Source organism: Cupressus sempervirens, chromosome 10 (genome assembly GCF_028749045.1).
Source record: "Cupressus sempervirens isolate cs-2001-9-10 chromosome 10, ASM2874904v1, whole genome shotgun sequence".
Lineage (NCBI taxonomy): Eukaryota > Viridiplantae > Streptophyta > Pinopsida > Cupressales > Cupressaceae > Cupressus > Cupressus sempervirens.
This window is the reverse complement of record NC_143127.1, coordinates 313,141,599-313,167,841: the sequence shown is the minus strand read 5'-3', so window position 1 is coordinate 313,167,841 and position 26,243 is coordinate 313,141,599. Positions and strand designations below refer to the sequence as shown.

Sequence of the window (26,243 nt, the reverse complement as noted above, 5' to 3'; positions counted from 1 at the left end):
TGGATCTAGGAATTCCAGCCTCCATAGTTTTTGCTTCTCTTTCTGTGACAGGTGTTTGCATGCAAGTGATTCTTGAGAGCTATGGGGTGATCTTTCATCAACTTCAACATGGTAGCATAGCTCTAGATCTTCATGCCCTTGTTCTATTTATGTGAAGTTTGACTTGGCTTTCAGATCTGTGTCCTTTTTTCCAGAGGGTTTCAGTTCTTCAGAACGATTTTTTTTTTAATCTGGGGGCACTGATTTTTAGGTCACTCTGAGCCCAAATAGACATCATCGTTGAGCTCACAACACCCAGAAACTCCTATTTTCATATAAGATTTATCTAATTCAGACACAGTTGGAATTTGAGGCAAATAGATATTGCTCCCAAATTGGGCATGTTTCCCAAGGTGGCAATTTGATGATTTTTGGCACAAAAAATGAGATTTTTGGGTACGAAAATTGAGAATTTTTAGCATGCAAATCGAGATTTTTTGGCACAAAAATCATGATTGTTTACACGCAAATAAAGACAATTTGGTATGAACTTGGCACGCTTCCTGAGGTAATTTATGGTGCAGGTGATTATGCTTCTCGAGACTTTTGGCACAGATCCCAATGCGATATTATTTTTTGGCCCTTCCAACTCTTTTTTGACCGACATGTGGTTTTTTGGTCGTAACTTGCTCATCCGGACTCCGTTTTTCGCAAACGAGATATCGTCAGAAAGCTAGTTCAGAGCTCATTCCAGTGGTGTAGGTTATTTTTAGTTTTGGTGCTCTTTTGATGGTTGTTTTGGCTGTCAAAGTCAGGAGTTCCACTTTGCACTCTAGGAGACATCTTGAGACATTCAATTTTCCAAATTCTTCTCCAAGCACATCCTATTTAGTTTTTTGTTTTTTTCTATTCTGGTGGATATCTTGGTTGTTTTAGGTCTGAAGATCGATTTTGTTGCTTCAGATGATTTTTCATGGGTTGTACTATCTCTTGTATCAGCATTATGTCTCTTTTGATCTTTGTTGACATCTTTTTGTAGTATTTTTGCAAACGCACTGAGATAATGTGTCACTCTATTGCATTTCAAGATCTTGCACATCTTTGTGTTTTGTTGTACTTGCACTACATTATAAAGTGCCTTGGGGGTTTTTCATGTTGGCCATATTTGTCATCTTCCTTTGTCAAGTTAGTGTTCCTTCCACAACATTAGCCCCATGATGTGTCGATGACACGTGCCATTATAAGTGTTTGTACTTCTTTTGCACTCTCGCTGTTCTTGGTTCTTCTTTCTGCAGGAGATATTGCATTTGGTTTCAGTGTTAATGTCTTACCTCTCAACATTATAAGGGGATTATATTGGTTCTATTGCTTTCTTGGTTTGATGGAGTGAGCTATGTATTCAGTATTTGATCCTATGTACTAGGTGATTACAGTATGCATTTTGATGAGATGGATTATTTACCATATAGAAATTCTTCCATTCCTGTGTTTGGAGGCCATGAAGATACCTTCCATCTTCAATTGATCATCTCTTCAGACTTAGTCTTCTCTACCTAGTCATGTTTTATACGATGGGGGTTCTTCAGATCAACAATTTGGTAGTGTTTGTAGCTTCATGCTTCAGTGGTATTCTTCATTGTCATTTTTTGTTCCTATCTTCTAGGACATTCCCTAGTTTGGAGGCTTCTTCAATCCTACACTAGTTCTTTCAGCATTATTTCCATCTCTTTATGGAGTAGGGATTTTCCCATGTGGTTTTCTCTATTTCTCCTCTTTTCAGATATTTGGTTGTGCTTGGGTGCCTCATCAGGCCTTGTTCTCGAGACCCGAATTTACTTTCAATAGTAATTTCTAGGTTTTTATCTACTCCCTAAGTTTATCCTAAGGGGGGTGGGGGGGGTGTTAGAGTAATAAAGTATTTTCTTATTAATTAAATAATATTGATTTAATTACTAAGCCACTTATTATCTCTAGTTTACTTAAGCTAAACTTTGGGCATTTAATAATCAATTCTTTTATTAACTATTATCATGCAACCTAGGTTTTACCTGGTAGGGTTTTGATCTCGTTTTTTAAGGATTGATCTCTTTGTAATTTATTAATTCACTTTTAATTATAGCAATTTCTCTTTTTGTTCATCAAGAATGTCTCATCTGTGGATCTAGGAATTCCAGCCTCCATAGCTTTGTCTCTCTTCCTATGATAAGTGTTTGCATTCAAGTGATTCTTGGGAGTTGTGGGATTGATCTTTCATTAACTTCAACACTAATAGGGTTTTACCGTTTTTTCCTCAAAAATAATGCTTTATATGTTGACCCATGTCTTGGATTTTGTTTTCGATCGATTTTTCTAAAAAAAGACAAAAAAAATATTGAGAGGGGAAAGGGGTGAATTAGTATTTTAGAACTTTAAAACAAAAGTAACTTAAGTGGAAGCAAAGAACATAAGAGCACAAATTTATCTTGTGGAAACCCTTTTGGGTAAAAACCACGGTATTACTAACCAACAAGGACACCAATCCAATTACATTAGAGAGCTCCAACTCTCAGAAAGTGCCCACTACAAATATCAAAGGTTGCAACCTCAATGAGCTCCTACTCAAAACATCAGACCATTACATGAACAGGTTAACATTTGGTCAAGCACTAGGTTCACTTTGAAGTAAACAAACACAAAAAAAACTAAACTCTTGTCAATGCAAAATCTTTGTAATCTACTTTGCTCCTCAAATTCCTAGCATCAAAATTCATAACATCACACCCTTCAGTCATAGAGAATCCCTTCATTCAAAAGTCTTTGTTACTCATTTCAAAACTGACTTCAAAAATTATTAGTTTAGGGAATAACTTCCCTCCTGTGTTCCGCAGGGATGCGTCCCCAACCTTTTTAGGCTCGTACCTATACCGGGTACGAAACGTAGATGCAGGTATTGATTTTTCCCATCCCCTACTATGTCCCAAACCATGAAAAATGGGTATCGTCCCGAAATGAAAAAATAAAAGGGTCAAGAAATGGGGATACAGAATCCCGTACGGGGATTGCATTCCAATCCCTCAACTATCCCCAATGCAAAACATCGTACCCCTTTTCCCGAGACGGCGATAGCCAAGATAAAAGCAAAAAAAAATTAATTGTTTCTGACCTACACCCAGGCCGCACATGGACGTTGGGGAATATTAAAATAATGGGAACCCTAATGTGGCTTCAAAAAAAAAAAGGTAGAAGAGTATTGTTCAATTTGTGTTCTTCACAAGTTGGGAAGAGGAACAGAAAAACAGCAGCAACAAAAGAGGAGTCCATTTTGGAGGTGTAAGAGGAAGTTTTGCCTTCATTTCTTCTTCATTCCAAGTATGTTCCTTTTTTATTCAAACTTTTTTGTTACTTTTTGTCATTTTTCATTAATTTCATGCCATAGATAGGGCATGTTGAATGAAATATTGAAATGTTTTTTTATTTTCCATAACTTGCAGCAGTATAATACATTGCAAAATCCAAAGGCAAAAACATGAGCAGCAGTGAGTGTGAGGGAAGTAGTGATAGCATGGATGATGCCATGCAAGAAACTCAAGTGTCACATTTACAAAGACCAAGAAAAAAACCTAAGGCAATCATAGATGATTCTTCAACTAAGCCTAATATAGATGTCCCTATGGAAGATGCAATGTCTAATCCATTTGAGTGCCCTTCCAAAGTCCTAAAAAAATATGTCAAAGGTCCATTCAACCCTAAGAAACCTCTCCTACAATTTGCCACAAAAGAAGACAACAATAAGAATAAAAATTTGGGGGGGTAGTATGGAATGGGAGTGCCATATATGCAAGAAGCATTATTTTGAGAGCTACACAAGAGTGTATTGTCATCTTCTATGGATAGGTGGGCAAGGGGTGAAAGGTTGCAAAAAAATTAAAGCTGATGAAAAACTTGAGGCCAATAGGTTGCATGTGGAGGGGAAGTTATTGAAAGCAGGGGGTCCTATAGGTACCACACCCACACCCTCTTTCACTCCCACTGGCACTACTAGTAAAGGGAAGGGAAAGGTCAAGAGAGATACCAATGTGGCTGATTTATTTAACATACAAGCAAAAGAGAGAGCTAAAGAGTCCATTGGCAGATTTCTTTTTGCTCATGGCATACCATTCCATGTTTCTCGTTCCTCATTCTATAAACAAATGTGCAAAGACATATATGTTGTTGGTCACTCATTTGTACCACCAAGAGATACTAAATTATGCACCACTATCCTTGATAAAGAGTACTCAAAAGTAAACATTTTGATAGAGGATATGAGACAAACATGGATGAGTGATGAATGCTCTATTATCATGAAAGGGTGGACCAATATCAAACATCGGCCACTTATCAATCTTATTGTCACTATTACAGCAGGGGCCTATTTTCTTAGAGCCATTGATTTTTCGGGAAAATGGAAGGATGCATCCTTCCAATTTCAAATTTTGAAGGATGCTATAGAAGAGGTAGGGACTTCAAATGTTGTGCAAGTAGTCACTGATTCAGCCCGAGTGTGTAAATCAGCTAGACTGATAGTAGAGAGCATCTATAGATACATTTTTTGGACCCCGTGTTGTGTACATGTATTGAATAACACCTTGAAGGACTTCGGAAAAATTGATTGGATAAAGGCTATGGTGTCCGAGGCTAGAGATGTGAAAATATTTATTTGCAATCACCACACATCTCTTGCATGATTTAGCACATTTTCCAAAAAAGAATTCCTCAAGCCCGTGGACACTAGATATGCTAGCTACTTCATTTTGTTGGATAGGATGGTTGAGGTCCAAGAGGCCTTACAATCCATGGTGGTCAATATAGAGTGGAATAGATGGCATGAATCAAGCATCCCGGATGGAAGACTTGTGAAACAATGAATCCTGGATGAGAACTAGTGGACCACAATGAGGTAAGAAACTTAAATAACTGACATCATAATTGTTATTGCTGATTTAATAAAAATATTTCTGATTTAAGCACTTACTGATTTTTTTAAAATTATGATGTTCCTCACTTGTAATTTTCTTTCATTTGTAGATACATTTGCTCCTTAATTAACCCTATTGTACAGGTCATTAGATATGTTGATACTGACTCTCCTAGACTTGGAGAGATTTATGAGACCTTTGATAGCATGGTTGGGTAGATCAAGCAAGCTATTAAAGACAAAGAACCTAGTTTAGAGTTCTATGAGGAGCATCTTAAGCCCCTTGTGATGAAAAGTGGAACATTATGAACACACCACTTCATATGGCAACCTATGCAATCAATCCGAAATGGTATGCACCAAGGATGCGAGTTTAATTTATGTTTAAGATTTCTGATTTTTTAATATGTTTTTAAAATTTGACTTACTTTATTTGTAAATCCTAAAGTTTTTAAATTCTAACTTCTAAATTTTTGTTTGTTCAATGTAGGTGAAGGAGGGCTTCTTCAAGGCCCTTTCAAAAATGTATAGTGCAAAGGATGTTGCAAAAATTCGGGGGCAAAAGCTTGACTTTGCCAATCTTCGTGATCCAACATTTGGTAGATCAAAGGCAAGGACTAATAGAGCTACATTAGCTCAAAGGGACCTGATTGGATGGTGGACATGGCATGGTAGAGATGCACCTAAGCTGGAAGGTCTTGCCATCCGTCTTCTCTCACAAGTTGCAAGTTCCTTTGCTTCAGAGAGGAATTGGTCTACATGGAGCGTCATCCAATCAATCAAGAGGAACAACCTTACCTCTAGATGCTTGGAGAAGCTTGTGGCTGTTCACAGTGCATTGCGACTACAGGAGCGGTAGAGCCTTGAGTATCGACAAACTGCAACACTATGTTGGGATGTTAATCCCGAGGATGCATTACAAATTGATGAGGATGACACACCTCCAGGGCTGCTTGGTGTTCCATTGGATGAGGACCCTCTGCCTACCCGTGCCAGTGATTCGAGGAAAGACACTGGAGCTGATCTTGGTTTAGATATAGATTTAGATTCGTAGAGGACAGCCATATATTTGGCTTTCCGCTATGCAGATACTCGGATACATTATTGCTTTTGACTATTACAGAGTTAGACATCTCATTTACACTTCTAGTATTTACTTTCATTATGTCATTTTGATTTCATGCATGATGATGATACATTGATACTTGGAGCCTTTGGGCATTTTTGCTAATTGTATGTGATATTCAAATATATCATCTATCATATTGTCATTTTGATTTGAATATTGATAGTTTTCAATTTTCATGTATTATATCATATACTATGCTCAATGTTATGATATGCATATTTGAATTGTCTCCAATACTCTATATATATAAAAATTTAAAATCCCCTACATTTCTTAACCGTCCCCTAAGGTCATGTCCCCTAAATTTTGGCTTCCACTCGTACCCATAACGGAAACACGTCCCCATCCCAAAAACTCCGTGGAGCATAGCTTCCCTCCTATTTTCAATTTCACAAATAGCTAAGAGGACACTGATCAACATGTTGTAGTGTTGCTTGAAGCTCAAAAAATACAACAAAATGCAACCCTAGAAACTCTCTGCACTAGTCCCAAAAACATGAGTTATACCTGCTCGGCATGCATTCAAGCACTTGATAGCCACAAAAATTTTCAGCTCACCCCAGTCGAATCACCACCAAATCTCTGATAATGTCTCCACAAAAACATTCATATTCCCTTTTTTCATTGCACACTTCCATCCTCAAGACCCTTTGTATTCCAGCTACGATCACTTCTCTATTTTTTTAAAGAAAAACAAACACCACACTGTCGAATTTACCAACTTTTTTAAAAAAAGTGTATTTGCTCATAATACTCCAAAAGGAGAACCATTACCACAATACTTATCACACCCACAAGATACAAAAAATTACCGCCCATCCACCTGAAATGCCTATCCCGATTTGATTTATCGTTCAAGGGAAACTTACCACTCAACACCTATATGTCATCCGCAACCTAAGAAAGGTAAGTTGTTTGCAATACCTTACCTCTGACTTGTTAGAGTTGTTATACCTCTTGGGACATTATTCCCAAGAATACAAAAAAAAAACTTTGTTGTCGTTACACATCACACGGTGTAAGTCCAAGCTAGTGATCAAAATAGAAATGCTCAAGGATCAAACAACACAATAGCCCTGTGTTGTAATAAAAAACAAACTGATTTCAAAATAATGAAACATGTCTGCATATACACGAGCCACCAAAAATCCAGAACAACATGATGTCAAAACTAATGAACACATTATGAGTAGCGTTTTAAACTATTCACAAAGATGATGGAGAACAAATTCTCTGCAACCACCCAGAATATAGAGAAGTAACGCCTCTAAGAAAGACAATGTTAGAAGAGGAATCTCGCCAAACAACAAGTTAAGTGTAACTGAAGGTGTCAACATCATGACTTCAAGTTTTCTATCCAGTAAAAGATCTACAGAAGACATGCCAAGGCCTATTACAAATGGCACATACCAAACAAAAAAAACAGAGATTGGTTTAGTCATAACAAGGTCCATCAAATTTATTGGCCAAACACTGATGATCGTACAACATCTTAAGGAAGAAGTAATTGTAACACATGGCAGTCATTCAGGAAACAAGATATAGTGCCAGCAAACACAATTTTTCAGCATACACATGTCAACATTAGATGAAGGTGCCACCATAAACAAAATAGTCATTAAACCTAAATGAAAAATGCAGCATTTTCACCTCAAAAAATCATGTCTAGTTTTTCCGATTTTTCCCCTTAAAAATCATAGCTTTTTGCAATCTGTTTTGCGGCATCATGCTGATCTGCAAAGCTCCAGGGTTTGCCATTTTTTCCTAAAATTGTTCCCCAAATAAATCCCAAGTAATTGAATTTCATTTATAAAATTTTGGTTTGTTGAGTCAATCATAATTTTGGGTGATACCATATTGATTTTTCATTAACCATAATAATTCAGCAATTGACATTGAATATCAAATTCATTTTCAAGTCTATATTTAATTTTGTGCATTAGTGCAAATTAAAGTTAGTTTTTATAAATTTCAAATACTATACATGTATATCATTAGCATTCCCTTGCCTTCCCCCAAAACAAGAAAAAATTGTCATTCCCAAATCCCATCCTGCCACCCTAAAAACTTAGAGAAACTCCGGTAATTATACACTTGATAGACTTAAAACTCTCCTTTGATGCTAGTAAAAACTACATGCTCTCTGACGTATCTTTTTAGGTGCACTTTTCTATAGTATTTCTTCATTTGTTCAACATATAAGGTATATTTGTAGTCACTGTCCTCAAATATTGTAGAACTTAACTTCTTTATAGGCTGCTCATCTTCCTTCATGAGCCATGATATATCAAAAACTACCCCTTCTTGAGAGATAAGGAAAGAGAGTGTCATTGAAGACCAAAAGAGTTGATTATGCAAAAAATTAAATTCGGATTTTCTAAAAGGCAAAAATAACTTTAAGGTCACAACATAGCCAATCTACTTATTCCATGTAGGACGTCCTCTCGTAGATAGAACACAACTTTATACTAGCCATACAATATATGCGAAAGTTCAACATCACTACAAAGCTCAAGAATAAACTAAGCCATTTTGTTCCATCTATAATCCTTAAAGGCATCACAAGGATTTAATCTAAACAAAAAGGTCTTCTTGTTTCCACCAACTCTCTCAATCCTCAATTCAGATCTAGGTGTCGCCTTGCGCACCAATACCATCCATGAAAGGTCCAAGCTTTCCCCTACAGGGTCACAACTCATTGTCCTGGATCCTCGAATACCTTATTTTTCATGAACTAGCTAAGACTCAAACCTTGGACATCCCATGTAATGTATCGTAATGGTGGGTTCCCCTTCAATACCCCTTTAATTCACTTTGCTACCCCTTCGGCACTCTCAATTGATACGAGTCAACTATATGGTTTGTAGATGCCAAATGTATAATTGATGAATAAATTCTAACGCAAGACAATCACCACCAACAAGAATGAATTGCAAAGAATAGAGAATTCATATTTTCAGATTATATATATCTTAGATTACATCAATTTGTCTTCAAGTGAAGACTTCACAAAGTTGAGCAATTATGCACAAGTAAAATATCTGAAGCAATATCTCCAACGACAAACTAGGGTGGCTGCTAACCACCGAAACTACATATATAGACTAGGGAGAGTCTTCCCCCTCTTTAACTCCACAAAAGACTCAATTCCAATTGGAATTGCAAATACGCAAGAAAAGATTTAGATAACTCTACAACGATTATCTACGACCATGCCAACACCTTATAAAAGCCTCCAAGAAGTTTCTAGAAAGTTACAGTGGGCCAACATACCTTTATTTATTATTTTATTAGTTTGGCCCTTTTTTTATTTTATAACTAAATTAAGTAATCGAAGAAATTGTTTATAATATAATTTAAATTTTGGGAACACCTAATTAATTAATTTTATTAATTCAGTCTCCATTAAATTGGTGACATTACTTCCCATTTGCACGCAAAGGTGCTTTACCACTAAGCTACCAGCTCGTACATGTTAGGAGCTTCTTGGTAGGTATCAACACCACCCATGAGCCACATGCTGGTTCATAAGGATCCTCAATTGGCTCTAATATCATGTTATTTTCATTGGACCAGCTAACACTCAAACCTAAGACCTCCCTATACATGCAAGGGTGCTTTACTATTAAGCTACCATTTATGTTTTTGAATTTCAATTTTTGGTAGGCTCATAAGTCAGTTTGGGTGCAGCTCATTTCTCCAACAAGACAGACACATTTAAACTAATCATTGAGTTTCTCATTAAAACGGGAGGGCAAAATGTTTTAGGTACTCCCCGGAGTCTCGTAATTAAAAAAATAATTTAAAATATAAATAACAATATTAAATTATTTTATGTACTTTGCCCCTCATTGTAATGTTTTTTAATGTGAAACCTATGGCAGTTTAAATGATTTAATCATTTAAGTCATTTTAATATTTTATTTAATAACTTAAAAAACATTACAAGCATTTTTTATTTTTATTCAATAATTCCAAAATCCAACCCAACCAACGATCATTAAAATATTATTTCTTAATAAATTAAAGGACTTTAGAAATATTTTATTTTAGAAATATCATTCTTAATTAATAATTATTATTAATTTTATTCCCAACCCTACCAATGATGACAGATACTTGTGGGAATTTGTTGGAACTTGTTGAAACTTGAGATTTGTGGATCACAACCTTGTGGAGTAGATGATAGTATCATTATCATACTAGATACTAGATAGATTTCTGATTTTTTTTACAGTCCTAAGTTTTTGTTTGCATATCTGCAATTTAGCATCAAATTATATATTTTGTAATTTAAAATTTGAATATGTAATCATAATCTCAGCAATTATTAATCTGATATGATGATGACCATATGCTATATTCAGAAATTAGATATGACTACGAGATATGTGATGTGACTATTGAACTATTTGACTCTATATTAATGTGACATTACTATTAGTATTTACTTTAGTCTTTTAGTTTTACAGTTTTACAGTTGTGTATTAAGTGATAGACTCTTTAAATTATTACACAAAAATTGTCATCTCCAAGTACCCCCCGTCTCCTATTTTTCAAAAATAGCCATATCAGTACCAGTAACAGAACCGGAGACCTCCAAGTCTCCCTGTCTCCTGGTAACCTTGGCAAATACATATCAAGATGAGGAATGTGATATGTGTTGTCATTAGAAGTGACCACCAAAAATGACTTGCAACAGAAGGGCATTTCAGTAATCCTGTGCTATTATGTTTTGGCAGATATGATTAATATACAGAAAGCATTGGCTATAGACCTCATCAAACTGCTTCCATAGTTAAGGTAGTTGGCTTAAGTCGACAATTCTTTCTTTTCAGGGAGATTCATGTTGATAATGTCAAAAACAACAAGAAGATATGCATGCATATAATCACAAGGCCTTGGATAAGAATAAAATAAGCTAACTCACATCTTGAATGAGATATATACAGAAAATGTCAATGCTATCTCAAAACTATTAAGAGAGGGTCACTCGTGAATAAGTATATCAACTATTGCCAATGGACCATGGTATTTCCAACTGTCAAATGTTTATTTTGATTCATAGCTATGTCATAATGTTTATACAAGTATGGCATGGATAAAGACAATGAAAACATCATACCCACCCCTACCAACTTCAAGTGTGTTTACAAAATCTATCCCCTCCTTTAGATGAAAAATAATCACACTTGGCAAGTCTCAAATGAAAAGCTACTCATGTAGAAATTGATATGAGAGTGACACAATATTAAAGGTTCAAAATTTGTCATTACAATGTTAAGGTCTCTAAGAAAATAAGTGCCAAATGAATATAAAAACAATCACTGTAACAAGAAAACTTGAGAAATTACAGGGTTCTTTTGGTCAAGACACCCAATGACCCAATAATTGAAGTTAAAAGAGAGGCAGAATGTGAATTCTTGTGAAAAGAAGCTTTCCCATGAGGCAAGAGCACAAAACCTTCTTCGAGTCTTCTTCTAAACAAAATGTTATCATATCTTTCAATTTGGGAAAGATTTCAAGAGATGCTAAATAAGTGAAGAAGAATTTATAAACATCGTACGTTAAAACTGGATTTTATTATCTTATATGAACAACATTGTCTCATTTGAAATACAGAGCAATTATAAAGAACATCTAACAAACAAAGATCCTCAAATTTGACAAAAAGAACATAAATTTACAATAGAAACAAAATCAATAAGTTACCCATTTGTACAAATTCCAGAACCCATTCTTCCTATCCGTAACAAAGAAAAGTTCTCCTGCAATATGTAAAGGACATATTAAATATAAAGATGCTAAATAGTTCAATAACCAATTCTTTAAAAAAATAAACGGCTTGAAGGAAATAAGAGTTATTCATAATTGTTGACCCCTTTCCAAGTCTTCCAACCAATCAAAAGAGAAAACTATTTTTGATCGCCTATGTTTAGACATAACGATGAGTGAATTCAAGACCAAAGACTACAAGAAATTGGAAAACAGCCATTCTTCATTTAAATGATACTGGAATGATTAATTACATTAACTTACAACTAAGATTTGTATGTGAGGAATCAATGTCAATCATTATATTAAATTATTTTTTATGTTCCTCAACCTAGTAGGAAAATCTATGCTTTTAAATTTTTAATGTCTCTGATAAGGAAGATCTATTATATAGATTATATTTCATTGCCAAACATGATTGCAGGATGCCAACAAGGATTTATCATACATTGACATACCATCTCTCCCCATGCAGCCATCTCTCCTTGCACGGCCATATGCCCCCCACCTACGCCCCTCCTTCATTTGCTCGGCATTCTCCCCATTTTCAAACCAATGTGATGTGCCTTGCTTTCCACCACCACCAAGTGCCTTGTAGTTTTCCACCTCTGTGTGCCTCCTACTATGTGCGGTTGTTATGCCCCTATGTGGTCTAATCGTTGTGACTTGCTTCTAACTCTCTGTTGTTTGCTCTTTACTCTTGGAAAATTTTCTCTGCTACATTGTCTATTAGCCAATCATGGATCTGTCAAAGCTGGACCCACCTCCCCTATCTCTTACGCCTTTGCAAATCTATCAAAGGAAATTATTAAAGACTACATTGAGAGAATTGCTTGAATGGGTCTGTAAGTTGGAGGTCAAGAACAAATTGTCAAAGTTCTCAATCGAGGATATTTCCAACAAACTCTTGTCTATTACAATAGACAACAACGAGCTTTGTCATCCCTCCATGGAACATGCAACTAAAAACCTTATCATTCTCGAACTGCAAACTAAATAGTCTGAGCTAGATAACAAGCAAGACTACCTCTAATCCGAGATAAAGAGGCAACTGAAATCATGTGTCAGTTTGTTGCAATGGTGCTTCTCTCCTCTCACTAGTGTTGAAGAATTGGTCCACTCTAAATTGATGGAGGAACATGTAAGGAAAACATGGGAGCTTAACCTGAAGATTCGTGTCCTCCAACCCATTTTTATCAATTGATTGGATGTTGCATATCCATTCATCTATAATTAGCTTGATCCTCCAGATATCAATCTTGATAAGGCTCGGATCGAATACAACTTCATCCTAATTTTGTGATTTCTCAGTTCCTCGGACAAGCTACATAGGCTCAAAGCACATAGGATACTCTTCCCTCTGCCATCTAAGATTTTCTTTTTGACGAGAATTTTCCTAAATCCTAGGACACTGAACTTAAGCAAGCCAAAGTTCTTGTGGTTGTTGCACGGCAAGATGACAAGTGGGTTGTGATTAGGAATCTAAAGGCAATTATTAGGGACAAATTTCCTCCAGAATGAGAGGCTAGACTTGTAGTTGTTGCCATTGAATGAAACTCTTTAAGTGTCAAGAGCAAGGGGTGTTTGGAAAAAACACACTTTGCGAATCAATAACTAGAGTTGCAATGGTTCAGTTTGGTCCTCACTTGGCCTTCTTAGGATGCTTAAGACTCCTCTAATATGCTCTTCCTCACTAAGACACATAAGAGCCTCATACATCATCTTCCTATAATTACAAGTTTTTATTGGATGTCATCTTTCAAGAGTGATACTAGGACTTCGAGTGAGGTTTGTAGGTTTGGTGGGGTTGGCCACCTTGCTCGTGACAGGGTTTGTAGTTTGGTTTTAGTTGTCTTATTAGACACCTATGCTAGATTCATGTGGGTTTGACTATGTCGCACTACACCATGTGCCAAAGACATATTTTCAAGGGTTTTCTATTTTCCTTTGGCTTCCTCCTATGCTATCTATAGTGACCCCGACATATGATTGCATCAACCAACTCTATACGATTAGGTGTATCCTCTTCTTAAAGTACTTCAATGCCAAGACACAAATTCTATAGACTCCCCTTCATAGTCATGTTGTAGACTTTGTGCATTGAGTATTTGAATCCGGCCTCTATGGGGCTCCACAGGTTGTCCAAGGATGAGGGTGGTCCCTTGACCTAATATGGAATACATAGTCTAGAACTCAATGAGTCGTAGGATTTGGTGGTTCTTAATGAGTTATCCTACTTATCAGGATCTCACTTCTTCACATGCGGGTGATGCTAGCATGGTGGATTATGCTCTCTCCATGTAGTCATTCATCCCTTCCATTAGCCGCTTCTACATCACCCCCTCCCTCTTATAAACTATGCTTTGCTTTGCCTCTCCATCCCTTGCACCCCCTCTCCTCCAACCATCCCTCCTTGCCCCTTCTTCAGTCATCCCTCCTCACACTTTGATTTGCTTTGACGAAGGTGATCCTAACAACTTTGTCCACCCTCTCAGACAACTTTCCCCCCACACCCCCTCTTTTCCATTTTGGAGTACATCACTACCACATTCTTTGATTTGTCCATAGCTATCTAAGAGGCTGCCTTTTTTCCTTTCCTCATTTCGCCACCCCTAGGTACCCCCCCCAGGCCAAAGATCATATGTGTTGTCGGTAAATTCTATATCGTAGCCGATTGGTAGAAGTGTATCCAAAATGTAGTGCCTGTCCCTATTTTACATTTTGTTATCATTGCCGAACTCTTTTAGGCCAATTTTATGCTTGATTTTTAGTAGCATTATTTTTGAGATTATCAGATATTGTTCATATTCAGTTGATTTTATGATGAGACTACTTGGTACTCTATACTTCATGTATGCATGATGATTATTACAGTGATTTTAGTTATTGATGATGATTAGTTAGATGGATTATCATATGTGTTCTCTTATGGATACTTACCCCATACTGCATGTGTATGGTGCATGTATGTTTTGTTTATGTATGGCGTTTCTGATGTGGTTAAGGGAGCTGTAGTCACTAGCTAGTTGGGATCTACATGATGCACCACTTCCTGCCATTGCATGTTTAGCTTAGTATATGTGTGTGTGTGTGTATATGCGTGGATTTTATGCAGATTATAGGTATCGGGTATCAACTTCGCTGAATTGTCAAGATAAGTGTACCCTATCGCATTATCTCAATAGTAAGAGAGGGGAGATAAATTCTTAAGTCCAAATCCTAACATTTAAACCCATTTGTCCTAGAAATTTAGGACAAGTATCTAAGTTGATTACCATCTGAATGCGTCATATGACGTAAATTCATGATTATAACCCTTTAGTTTGATCTTGTATGTGTTTTTTTATGATGGGTTTTTGTATTTTGTTCTATAACTCTATGGTGATTTTTCTGTTAATTGAGTCAAATTAAAAGATTAAATTAATAATTTAATTTAATGGAAAATTATTATGATATTTTTAATATTTAATTAATTGGTAAATTAATTAAATAAAAATAATTAAATTTAAAGATAAAATTATAAGTTTAATTTTAGAGCATAATAATATTTATTTAATTTAATAATAATATATTTAGGAGATCATTTGTAAGTAAATGCTAAATATTATTATTACTTAATAAATATTTTATCAATTAATGCTTCGAAAATAAATTAAAGAATGGAAAAGGTATTAATTTATTAAAGAGTTTAAGATTTCATAAAGTGTGCATGAGATTAAAACATAATAAATTAATTAAAAAGAGAAGTTAAGTGAAATTAAATTAAGATATTTTATATTGCAATAAAGGTGCATGAAAACATAAAAGAAAGATAATAGAGAGTTAAAGACTGCTGAGCAAGGAGTCCTCTCGAGTGATCGCACAATTAGTGCCCTAAATTTAGAAGAGAACTCCTTATCTGCATTTGAAGGTTCATTTTTGAAGGACGGAAGTTTTGAGAAGGACGCGAATTTTGGAGAAGGAATTTTTGGAAAAGAGAAGGTTTTGAGAGAAGAAATTTCTCTCACAAATCTTTTTGGGTGTTGCAATTTTAGCATCAGAATCTAGGTAAATTCTTGTGTTTTGAATTGCACTATTAATTACGTCATTTATCATTCCTGTCTTCTTTGTGACTGTGAAATGTTTATCTGAAATTCTTTGTGACGAGTATTTCAATATTGTGAATTGTTGGTATGTATGTTGATTCTTCTGAATACGTGGAGAATAAAGTATCATTAAAACTCTCTTTCAATAGATTTAAAATGGAAAATTAAACAGGAAGGGTTTGAACAGAACAGAAATTTTATATTGAAGATTTGATTAGTTTTCCGTATTTTCTCTATCAGAGAATTGCTAAGAATTCTATAAAAAATATATATATTCAAAATTGTTATGAGGGTGGGATTGGTTTAAAGAATAAATTTTATTAAATTTAAATTTAATAAAATAATAAATAAAATAATAATAATATTGTCGAAGTGGGTTTTACCCCAACCCCCCCCACCACCTTACCTCCCTCTGTGTCATGTTCAAAGTTGTGCTGACCGCAGTGTGGACTGCGGCAGCAGCAGCAGCAGCAGCATTTTCTGCTGCTGCGGTCACAGGTCCACTGCAGCCGACAACCCTGCAATGGAGGTCGGCGACTCATTTAAGAAGCCACACGGCTATTAAAAAAAGCCGGTGGGCTTTATAAATATAAGCTATTTTGTTTTAATAAAAAAAAATATTTTAATAAGTTTTTTTTTTATATTAATATTATTATCATTTAATAATGTTTATTAATAAATTTTTAATTATTAATTTAATTATTAAAATAAATTTAATTAATAGTGTTTTAATTATTAATATTTAATAATTGATAAGACATTCAATGGAATCTTATATTTTATTTAATTATTATTAATAAACCTGATTTTAATGAAATTATAAATTATTTTATTTAAAATCAATGAGTATTATTTTAATATTTTAAATAAATAATTGCTCCTTAAATTATTTGGAACTATGGACTTAAAATCGAATTAGGGTAACTATGCATGTTATTCAAATATAAGAATAGGGTAAATGGTAAGGGTTAATTTGTAAATCGTAGGTATTCGGAAACTTTAATTAAACTGGATATTGAAACATTACTGTTTAACTCAACTACGTAATTTCCAATCAAACTAAACTACGAACTACATGTTATATGTATGTTGTCTATGTTTTTGGGTTTGGGTTGACTAGAGCGTTGACCAATTATAGGAAGTCTATCAGAGGCTTGGGAGTTCAGTGTTTGTGATATTATGATGTTTTCATCTTGATCATTTTAACTCAACCATGGTAATGTGTCTAGTATGCTCTATAATGAGTTTGAATTTATTGTTCGTTATTGCTTTTCAGTGTTCTTATGTGAAGCTGAGGTGATTGTTATGACATATTTAACTTAACCATTTTGAGTCTTCAATCAGTATTTTTGGGGATGCTTTCCAATTGCTCGTAGAGAACTGATGTGTTATTGTGAATTATCTTTTGATGCTTTCCAGGCACTTGTATAGGGCTGAGGTGAAATTTGTGATTCTTTGATTTATACTTTTATGAGCCTAGGGTAGGTAATCTGTATGTTAAGTTGGGAAGTGGCTTGCAATGGAGGCCGGGGCCCAATGTGGCTGCCAGGGTAACCCATTGTAAGTAGTTTAATAAGTGATAACAATTCATTAAAATGGGTTTTAAATGAATTAATAAGATATTGGTACCACAAAAAGTCACTAAGGGGATGGAGGATTAAAAGACTAGTCGAGTAAGTTTAGAGTTGACTCGTTAGTCTGCCTTGTCAATATGAAACAATACTAGTGCCACATAGAGTCACTAGGGGGCCAGAGGATTAAAAGACTAGCCGGGTAACCCTAGACTTGGTTCGTGCGATGACACCTGCACACTAGCAGTATAGATTTCCTACGTGTCTGTGTTTGCCTCTGGGGCTAGATGTCGATTTATCTTGGAACCTTTGAGTTAGATTACTTTTAGGGTTTCTTGGACTTAGGGATTTCTTTTGATATTTGGATTGATATCCTATTCGGGACTTGAGACTATCTCTTTAGAGCGGTGGGAGTGGGCCTTTTTGGGTTACCACGCAGTCGGGTGGTAGTGCTTTTTACTCTTACCATTGAGATCCATCTGTTGATGCCATGGTTGGAGTTTCTTGTCTACTTTTCCTTTCATTCTATCTTTGCGTATTATGATAGATTTTTATATCTTTATGGCGGATGATCTTTACTTGTTGTATTGTACTTTGTTTCATGGATCTGAAAAGGATGATGTAACCTATTTTATAAATGTATATTCTTTCAGCCTTTCATACCCTATGACATGTACAGTGGATGATTGTGCATTCCAAATTTTATTGCCAAGTGGCATTCAACACAAATGTATATTATTTGAATGGACTTGGACTTGGACTTATAATTATTCTTTCATGTGGATGTGGTATTTATTAGACTTGGTATTATTTAAATTTAAATGTTACTCAACATCTTGGGATCCTTAAGGAATGTAATTTGTTATGTTTACTTATGTGTGATGGTATGTTTTGCTTCCGCTACTATATGATTGATGTGTATGTTGTTCTTTCTTTAAAAAAAAAATGTTTGGCAAACTTTGTAAAACTATAGGTTAATCCTTTTGGATCCCTTAATAGTGTGTTACACGAAAGTGTGTGACAATTAAGTCACCCCTTTAGGAAAGTATATGTACATTGTTCAAAAGGGACTCTTGAGGAGGAGAATAATTATTGTAAGCATTGGAGTGCATATTGCGCATATGAACAAAGTATTTGTTCTATGTTATATCTTACTATACTACATGTGATAAGTATCCTTTTACCCTGTACAGTAAACATTTGGCATCATTGCTAGTCAAACCTGGAACAAATGAAGTGTTGTGAAGATTTATGTCGAATCTGCATAATAAAGATATGAATAAGATAAAAGATAAGGATGAGATACGCACAGCACAGAAAGTATTAATTTTAGCACAATAGGCAGAGCATAGATAGAAGCTTCAACAGCTTACTGACGGACACCAAGGGGGTGAAGGAGCATAGATGGAGGGAGTGCATTCACCTAGCAGAACGACAAGTGTTAAGAAATTGCTATAAGAAACTCGACAGCGATTGAATTTGGCGGAAGAGACAAGGGAGGAGTTCCTTAACTTGTATACCCTAAGGGTAGAGAATCCAAACCGAAGGGAAGTAACTCGCAAGGCTCGAAGTGCCGAAGGAGCATGAGCATGGAGTCAACTCTTCGTTCCCGATACACTTGACGAACGGATACAAGTAGAGAATCGAACAACTTCTCTTGAGGAAGATCTTTTCTCACCACGTAACACAGTTGTCCAAAGTAGGGCAGTTGTCTGAAGCAGTGTGGTTGTTCAGAATAGCACGAGTACTCAGAACAACACAGGTATTCAGAACAACACGGGTACATAGCAAGTACCACAAAATCAGAAGAAAGTAACAATGGCAGGACGAAAGGAAAAATTGTTGAAGTTCAATGGTGATAGGACAACTGATCCAATCAAACATTGTAAAACATGTGAAACAATCTAGATGGTGAACGGCGTAACAGACCAAGATGACTAAATCCGACAGTTTCCGACGACCCTACGAGGTGTAGCAATTGATTGGTTTGCAGATGTCGATCCTCAGAAATTAACTACATGGCCAAACATTAAGAAAGAATTCATAGCAGAATTCTGACTACTGAGGGATGATAATGAAATAGTAGCAAAAATATACACTGTGAAACAGGGGAAGAACGAAACAATCTAGGTATATGCAAAAAGGCTAAAGGAGTTGGTGGGGAAAATGGAGAGCCAGAAAGCGAGCAGATTAAAGAAAAGATGGTTTGTTGAAGGGCTACGACCAGCACTAAAGAAAAAGATGAAAATTGTACCTCCAGCATCGTACAATGATGCGTATAATCGGGCGATGGATCTGGAGAGAGCAAAAAACAAGCAAGAAGAAGAAACTGAGAGGATTCATCTTTCGAAAATAGCAGTAACGACGAAGAATCAAGTAAGAAAGTTCGAGCGTTGCAAAAGGATATGTTACGGATGATGGAGTTTAAAAATCTAAAAAGAATCCTGACTCGGTGAAAGGGGAATTGTGGTGTACAGACTATAAGGAGGACCACACAAAGGGCTCCTGCCCAAAAAAACAATTTTGCGATATCTTCAAATTGCAGGACATTCCACAAACGAATGCCCGTTCAATATGAAGACAAAGGGACACCAACAAGTGTTATTGACACAGGAAGTATCCACCTTAGGAGTAGGAACGAACACGAACAACAACGCAACCTCAGGAGGATACTGTAACAATAACTGGCGCAAACAAAGCGGTAACAATAACAATAATAACAATAATGGCGGCCGAAGTCAGATACAATATGACTCGAGTGGACAGTCGATGATACAATGTCGTGTGTGCAACCTCTGGGGGCACTTTGCCAGAGACTATACCACAAAGGAAACACCATAGTTGTGTAGATGGTGCGGTCCGGGAGACCACGAGGATTCGAAATGCCCGAAGCAAGGGGTGAACTTGTTAAGCATCAAAACATGTGATGCAGAGACACTTGTCATTACTCGTGAACAAGCAAAGAAGGCAATGTACCCAAATGCAAAGGAAGAAAAGAAGAGGTTACAGCAAGCACAAACGGAATTGGAAAAACAAATGGAAGGCGAAAAATTACAAACGAAAGACACTGTCGGCACTTCGAAGAGGAACCTAGCAGAACAAAATATTATAAGACAAGTAATGCAAATGGAAGTTCCTATGAAACTGAATGACCTTACAATGCCTCGGTTGCGAATGGCGATCTTGAACATGACACCACTCCTGAAAGCAACGAAAGAAACAGGAAAGGATGGCAACAGAATGACTCCAATAGACCCAATGCTACTGGTACTCACTACGGGAAGACATCCTGCAGTAGTAGAGAAGGGTATACTAGGAACCGTACTTACGGACACAATCATAGACGGAAGGTCAAGAGTAAACGTGCTACCGAAGGATATATGGAAAAGGTTGGGACAACCTACATTGTGGCCACCTACATTTCAACTACTTACTGTCGATCAACACTGAATCAAGCCCTTAGGGACCCTAATGATGCAGCCTGTAACCATTGGGACACAACTATTCTTATTGGATTTCGCAGTCATTCCGTTAAAAAGAAAAGGGTATGATGCTATCCTTAGATAGGGCTGGCTAGTACAGGCGAAGGTGAAACATGATTGGAAACAAAATATCTTGTCCATGGAACGCAGAGGCCGAAGATTTGTAATCGACTTACACAGATGATAGGTAAGGAGGCAGCGTCATCAAATTCCGAAGGCGAAGGTGGAGGGGACAACAAGGGGAAGAAGAGGATGGAACTTGATAAAGGAGTATTGAGACTGGAAGGAGGGTCTAATGATGATGACTTGGACTCAGTGAACAACCTACTCCATTAGTAGATGGAGGACTACAAGCTCTTTCCGAGTTGTAATATGTTAAGGGTCGATGAAAGTAATAAAGGAGAGGAAAATGAATGTTCGAAGGAATACAGAGAAGCGAAAAAAAGAAAGGTAGTTACAATTGAAGCTGAAGGAAAGAACATACCGTATGGCCAATACAAGAGGAAGAACATACCGTACAAACCGAGCAAAAGGAAGATTCCACCGTATGGTGCACAGTGAACGGACCGCGTGGAAAGAAAAGTTTACACTGCACCATTGATTTAGTAGAAAGGTGCCGACAGCAGGGAAAACATATCGTAACAAAGAGGAAGGGCTTAATAAAAACTTCAGCAGTATGGAGTGAAGGTTCTAGAATTAAAAAAAATACAGTTATTGACGACAAGGAGTGGCAGCCGACGAAATTCATGGTACCAAGTTTAAGAATCATGATCGAAAACAAGCCAGGAGATATAGAAAGCCTAAGGGAAAGATTGTATAATTTAAATAAACTTGATGAGCGACAACTGCAAGCACATTGGGCCACAAAAGTTACACAAAACAAGCGTAAGGCATAGCATGACAAGCACTTGAAGTTGAACAGATCTCAACCAGGCCAACTAGTGTTTAAGTACAATGGGCGCAACGAGATCAGAGCAGACAAATTTAAAATAAAGTGTGTCGGGCCATATAAAATCAGCGAAGTGGGCGATAATAGAGCAACAAAATTATGTACGCACGACAAGAAGTGCCTGATGCAATGAATGGATCAAAGTTGAAAATCTATCATGAAAAAAACAATGCCCCTCTGCCGACAAACAATTGAGAGAATAAATAATGTATATATGTAAAATAAGTGTAAATAATATATAAGTAGAAAAATTTCATAGTATGACCGTTGAAGGGAAAGCAAACAAGTAAATACTAAAGCGAAAAATCATAACATGCTAATAGAAACATGAGATAAAGTCAGGAAAAGTACCTTACGGTCAGTAAGATAAGGAAAAGGTACCATATGGCCAACAAATGGAAAGAAAATGATATCGTACGACCATCACCTGGAGAGAAGAATATACTGTACGGTCATCACTGGAAGGAAAGGCATACCATACGGATATATAAGAAGCATTTGGCATTGTACAGTCTTTATAAAAACAGGGTGCCGAGGAAGCCGGAAGAAATCACCGTATGGACAAAGGGAAGCATGACAAGTTGATACTATACGGATGTGAAGGCAAGCCAACATGGAAAGACCGTCGTACAACTTGGTACGGTGAGCATGAACCAAACGTGAGCATACCATACGGGGATGTCATACAACCTGTACAGACAAGCAAGAAGAAAAAGTCGGTCTAAAGGAGAGGTTATAGTACTGTACAATCTAGACGGATACCGTACACCGTACGAATATTAGGAGAGGAATGAATCTCATACGGACAAGGAGGTCAACGTATGGATATGGAGTACGATCACCATACAGATTACAAAGCAGGTATATGATACATCACACAGCTATCAGATAGAAATTGACACCATACGACCATCAACCAACAGAAGTTCACCGTACGGAATCACTTGAAGGGAAGGAGGTTGTTGTACACTGTACAGTAAACACAAAGAAGTTATAAAACATTATTGAACGGTAGTACAACATAAATTGATTCAAGGGATGACCATCGTACGAACACAGAAGAAGGGTGATAGGAGGTTCTAAAAATAAAAAATAAATAAACGACAACAAATCAAAACAGTTCACAATGAATAACGTATGGTAACGATGGGAAAGTTATAAATAGGTAGTGAAAAAATCATAAGCGGTTGACAAAAAGAGTATGGTATTGGAAGAAAATCACAAAAATGGTGTGTTCCATGGACTTCTGAGTGGGTTTGAGGGTGCTAATTTGGTCTTGGCAATAGGGGCACTGCCCCTCAACCCCACCCTGTATCGCAATAGGGAGCGCGCCTGGGGCTCTGCCCTAGGACCCCACTAGGGGCATTGCCCCCTAGACCCCCAATCAATTTAGTTATCAGCCTTGGGAAGTGTGACCAGTTGATCAGGCCTGGAGCTGCTACAAGCATGGATTGTCTGTCTGCGAGAAGTGGAGAGAGCACTGGAGCAAGCCTTTCGAGAGGGGTGCTACGCTTTGAGGCACTCGGAGTAGGTGTCAGACATGAGGCTGTCTTAGTGAATGCATAAAGAGCTCGAGATGAGCTGACCATCCAATTGGAGGCTGTAGAGCGACACTTGGCTCAATGTACCCAAGAATTGGAAGCAGAGAAGGCGGCACAGGTGGCTACCAAGGTCAAATTGGCTAGGGAGACAGTATTGTGTTAGCAGAGGCTACAGATGCAACATGTTTTTGGAGACTAGTTTGGTGCAAGCAAAGGAGGAATGTGAATGTGATGTGACAGAAAAAATATATCCTGTTATAGTTAGTCACAATTAATGTATTCCATTTTGTTAAATCTTTCTCAGTAATTTTGTAATTGTCGTCTGGAGACGACTTTACTTTTTGGGGGTGATGATGTTGTCGGTAAATTCTATATTGTAGCCAACAGGTAGAAGTGTATCCGAAAGAGCATGTGACGGTTGAATCACCCCTTCGGAAAAGTATATGTACACCATCCGGAAGGGACTATTGAGGAGGAGAATCATTATTGTAAGCATTGGAGTGCATATTGCGCATATGAATAAAGTATTTGTTTTGTGTTATATCTTATTATACTACATGCAATAAGTATCCTTTTACCCTGTACGGTAAACATTTGGCGTCATTGCCAGACGAACCTAGAACAAAGTGTTATGAAGATTAATGTCAAATCTACTTAATAAAGATAGGAATAAGATAAATAATGGTACAATGAAGATTGTAAGGCCTTTCATTGGACCTTGGAGCTTTCTTTGTACTCTAGCTCTCTTATTATCCCTCCCTAAAGACCTCTTGCTATCTCCTCCACCATTCCCCCAAGCCCTTTTGATGTACCCTTCCCCACACCACATCCACCTTCCCTTTGACTTTGACCATTGATTATTTGTCTTCCACATCACCCCCCCCCCCAATCATCACCTTTTCACGTACACACCATTAGGGAGGTTGTTAGAACTATGAACTATAGCAAGGCGACAGATGAAGAGGATTTCCAAGCTGAGTTATTCAAACACGGCTTCACTATTCTAGGGTCCTACTTGGTGGATCTCTTCAATCGTGTTGCTCGCATTGATCTCCTTCATCTTGGTCACATCACATTACCTATCCGATCTACAAGGCAAGCCCTCCTTCTGACCCTAATAATTATGGGACCATCATGGTTGGGCATGCCTTTTCTAAACTGTACACCACAACTCTCCATACTCTTCTCTCTAAAGAGTTGAATCAATGTCACATCCATGCCATGGGGCAAGCCTACTTTAGACCAGATTATCAAACTATGAATCACATCTTGACCCTTTGGGGCATTATCAAGGAGGTGTGTCATCACTCCTTGAAGATTTATTGTTGCTTTGTTGACTTCCTCAAAGTCTTTAACTCTATCTCGAGGACAACCCTTTTCCAAGGGCTTCAAGACATTGGTATTTTTGAGACTCTTCTTGCAGTTATCATGAGACTATGAGGTGGTTTTAAGTCATCTCAAGTCCCATTCTAAAGTTTCAGACTTCATCAAGACCACTATTGTAGTTAAGGTAGGGCTACCCCCTATTACCTACCTTATTTGATATCTACATTGATGAGCTAGCGAGGTTTCCTCATAATCATACTCTTGAAGGGGATCTCTATTCTCTTTTTTGTAGATGACGTTCTCTTCGCCTCCTATTTGAAGGCTTTTAGAGATTGTTGGATGGTCTTGTGTCATTTCGCAAGTTGGGGCATTTCAAAATTAATCTAGGGAAGACCAAGGTGATGGTCTACAATGCACTTAAGACTTCTCAACTCCATTTATTTTCTAGGGGTCTAGAGGTGGAGATTTATTCCTCATACACATAGCTGACGGTCAAGCTCTGCAATCCCCATTTTAGCATAAGACCCATTCTTCGCTCGCAAATGAATAAGGGGCACGATTCCTTGGCCCTCCTTAAGCAACACTATTTTCAGCACCACTTCCAAAACACTTTGTCCAAGATGAGACCTATGTAGACTCTTATCAAACTCATTGTTCTCTATGGTTATGTGGTGTGGGATCCTTCTTTGTTGGATTTTGATTGGGCTTCAGATGAGTGGGTTCATATTCTTCTCCTTTAGCATATTATTCGGTGCAAAAAATCCATCCACACAACATTATTCTTGCAAATTTTGGGGCTCACCCCTTCAAGTTAGATGTCATTTTGAGCTAGTCTAGTTCCTTCTTTTCCTTTTCTAATTTGCTGATTTGGATTAAGGGCATCACAGGTACTCATACCTCACCTATTACTCGTCGGATTCTATTGCTCTTGTTATCTCCTCTGATTGGCCTCACCTCCTTGGAGATGGATAACCACCCTCCCTCCTAGTATTTTGTTGATACCCCTCCCCCATCTTCTCCCTCACCAACAAGAGCTGAATAGGTGTATCAAAGATGACATATGTAGGCAGTTCAGTCATACTATTTGGGTCAACCCCCATGGGGGTCTTTGCCCTAAGATGGTCTATTAAGTGGAGCACTTCTTAGATATGGACAAACTCATTGTCCTCCTTTTGTATTTGTCCTACCATTGGTCACATTCCCTCTAGATCCCCCTTGGTTCTTTCGAAGCGGGCTCACAACAACTCTGGTGTGAGACCAATCATTAGATAGATAGCATGCATAGGATTTGTTGTCTTTACAACATCGAGGAGGTTGAGTGTAAGGAGCACTGCATCTTTCGTTCCTCTTTATACTATGAGATCATAGAGAGGTCCCACTGCCTCTTCAAGGAGGTACAGTTGCTATCCATCTTCATTAGATACACTAACCAAAATTAGCTTTCCCTTTATCTTCAATGAACTATTAAGC

At 37.1% G+C, this 26,243-nt stretch overlaps 1 protein-coding gene across 3 annotated transcripts in view; it reads right to left on the bottom strand.

Moving 5' to 3' along the window:
- Nucleotides 1-26,243, bottom strand: part of LOC149533878 (peptidase uncH-like) — a 306,636-nt gene that overhangs the window by 192,762 nt on the left and 87,631 nt on the right. For all 3 annotated transcript variants that reach the window (XM_089807078.1, XM_089807076.1, XM_089807077.1), the window contains exon 7: nucleotides 11,757-11,812. In XM_089807078.1, coding sequence (XP_089663204.1) covers nucleotides 11,757-11,812 — 56 coding nt within the window. The remainder of the gene's footprint in view (nucleotides 1-11,756; nucleotides 11,813-26,243) is intronic.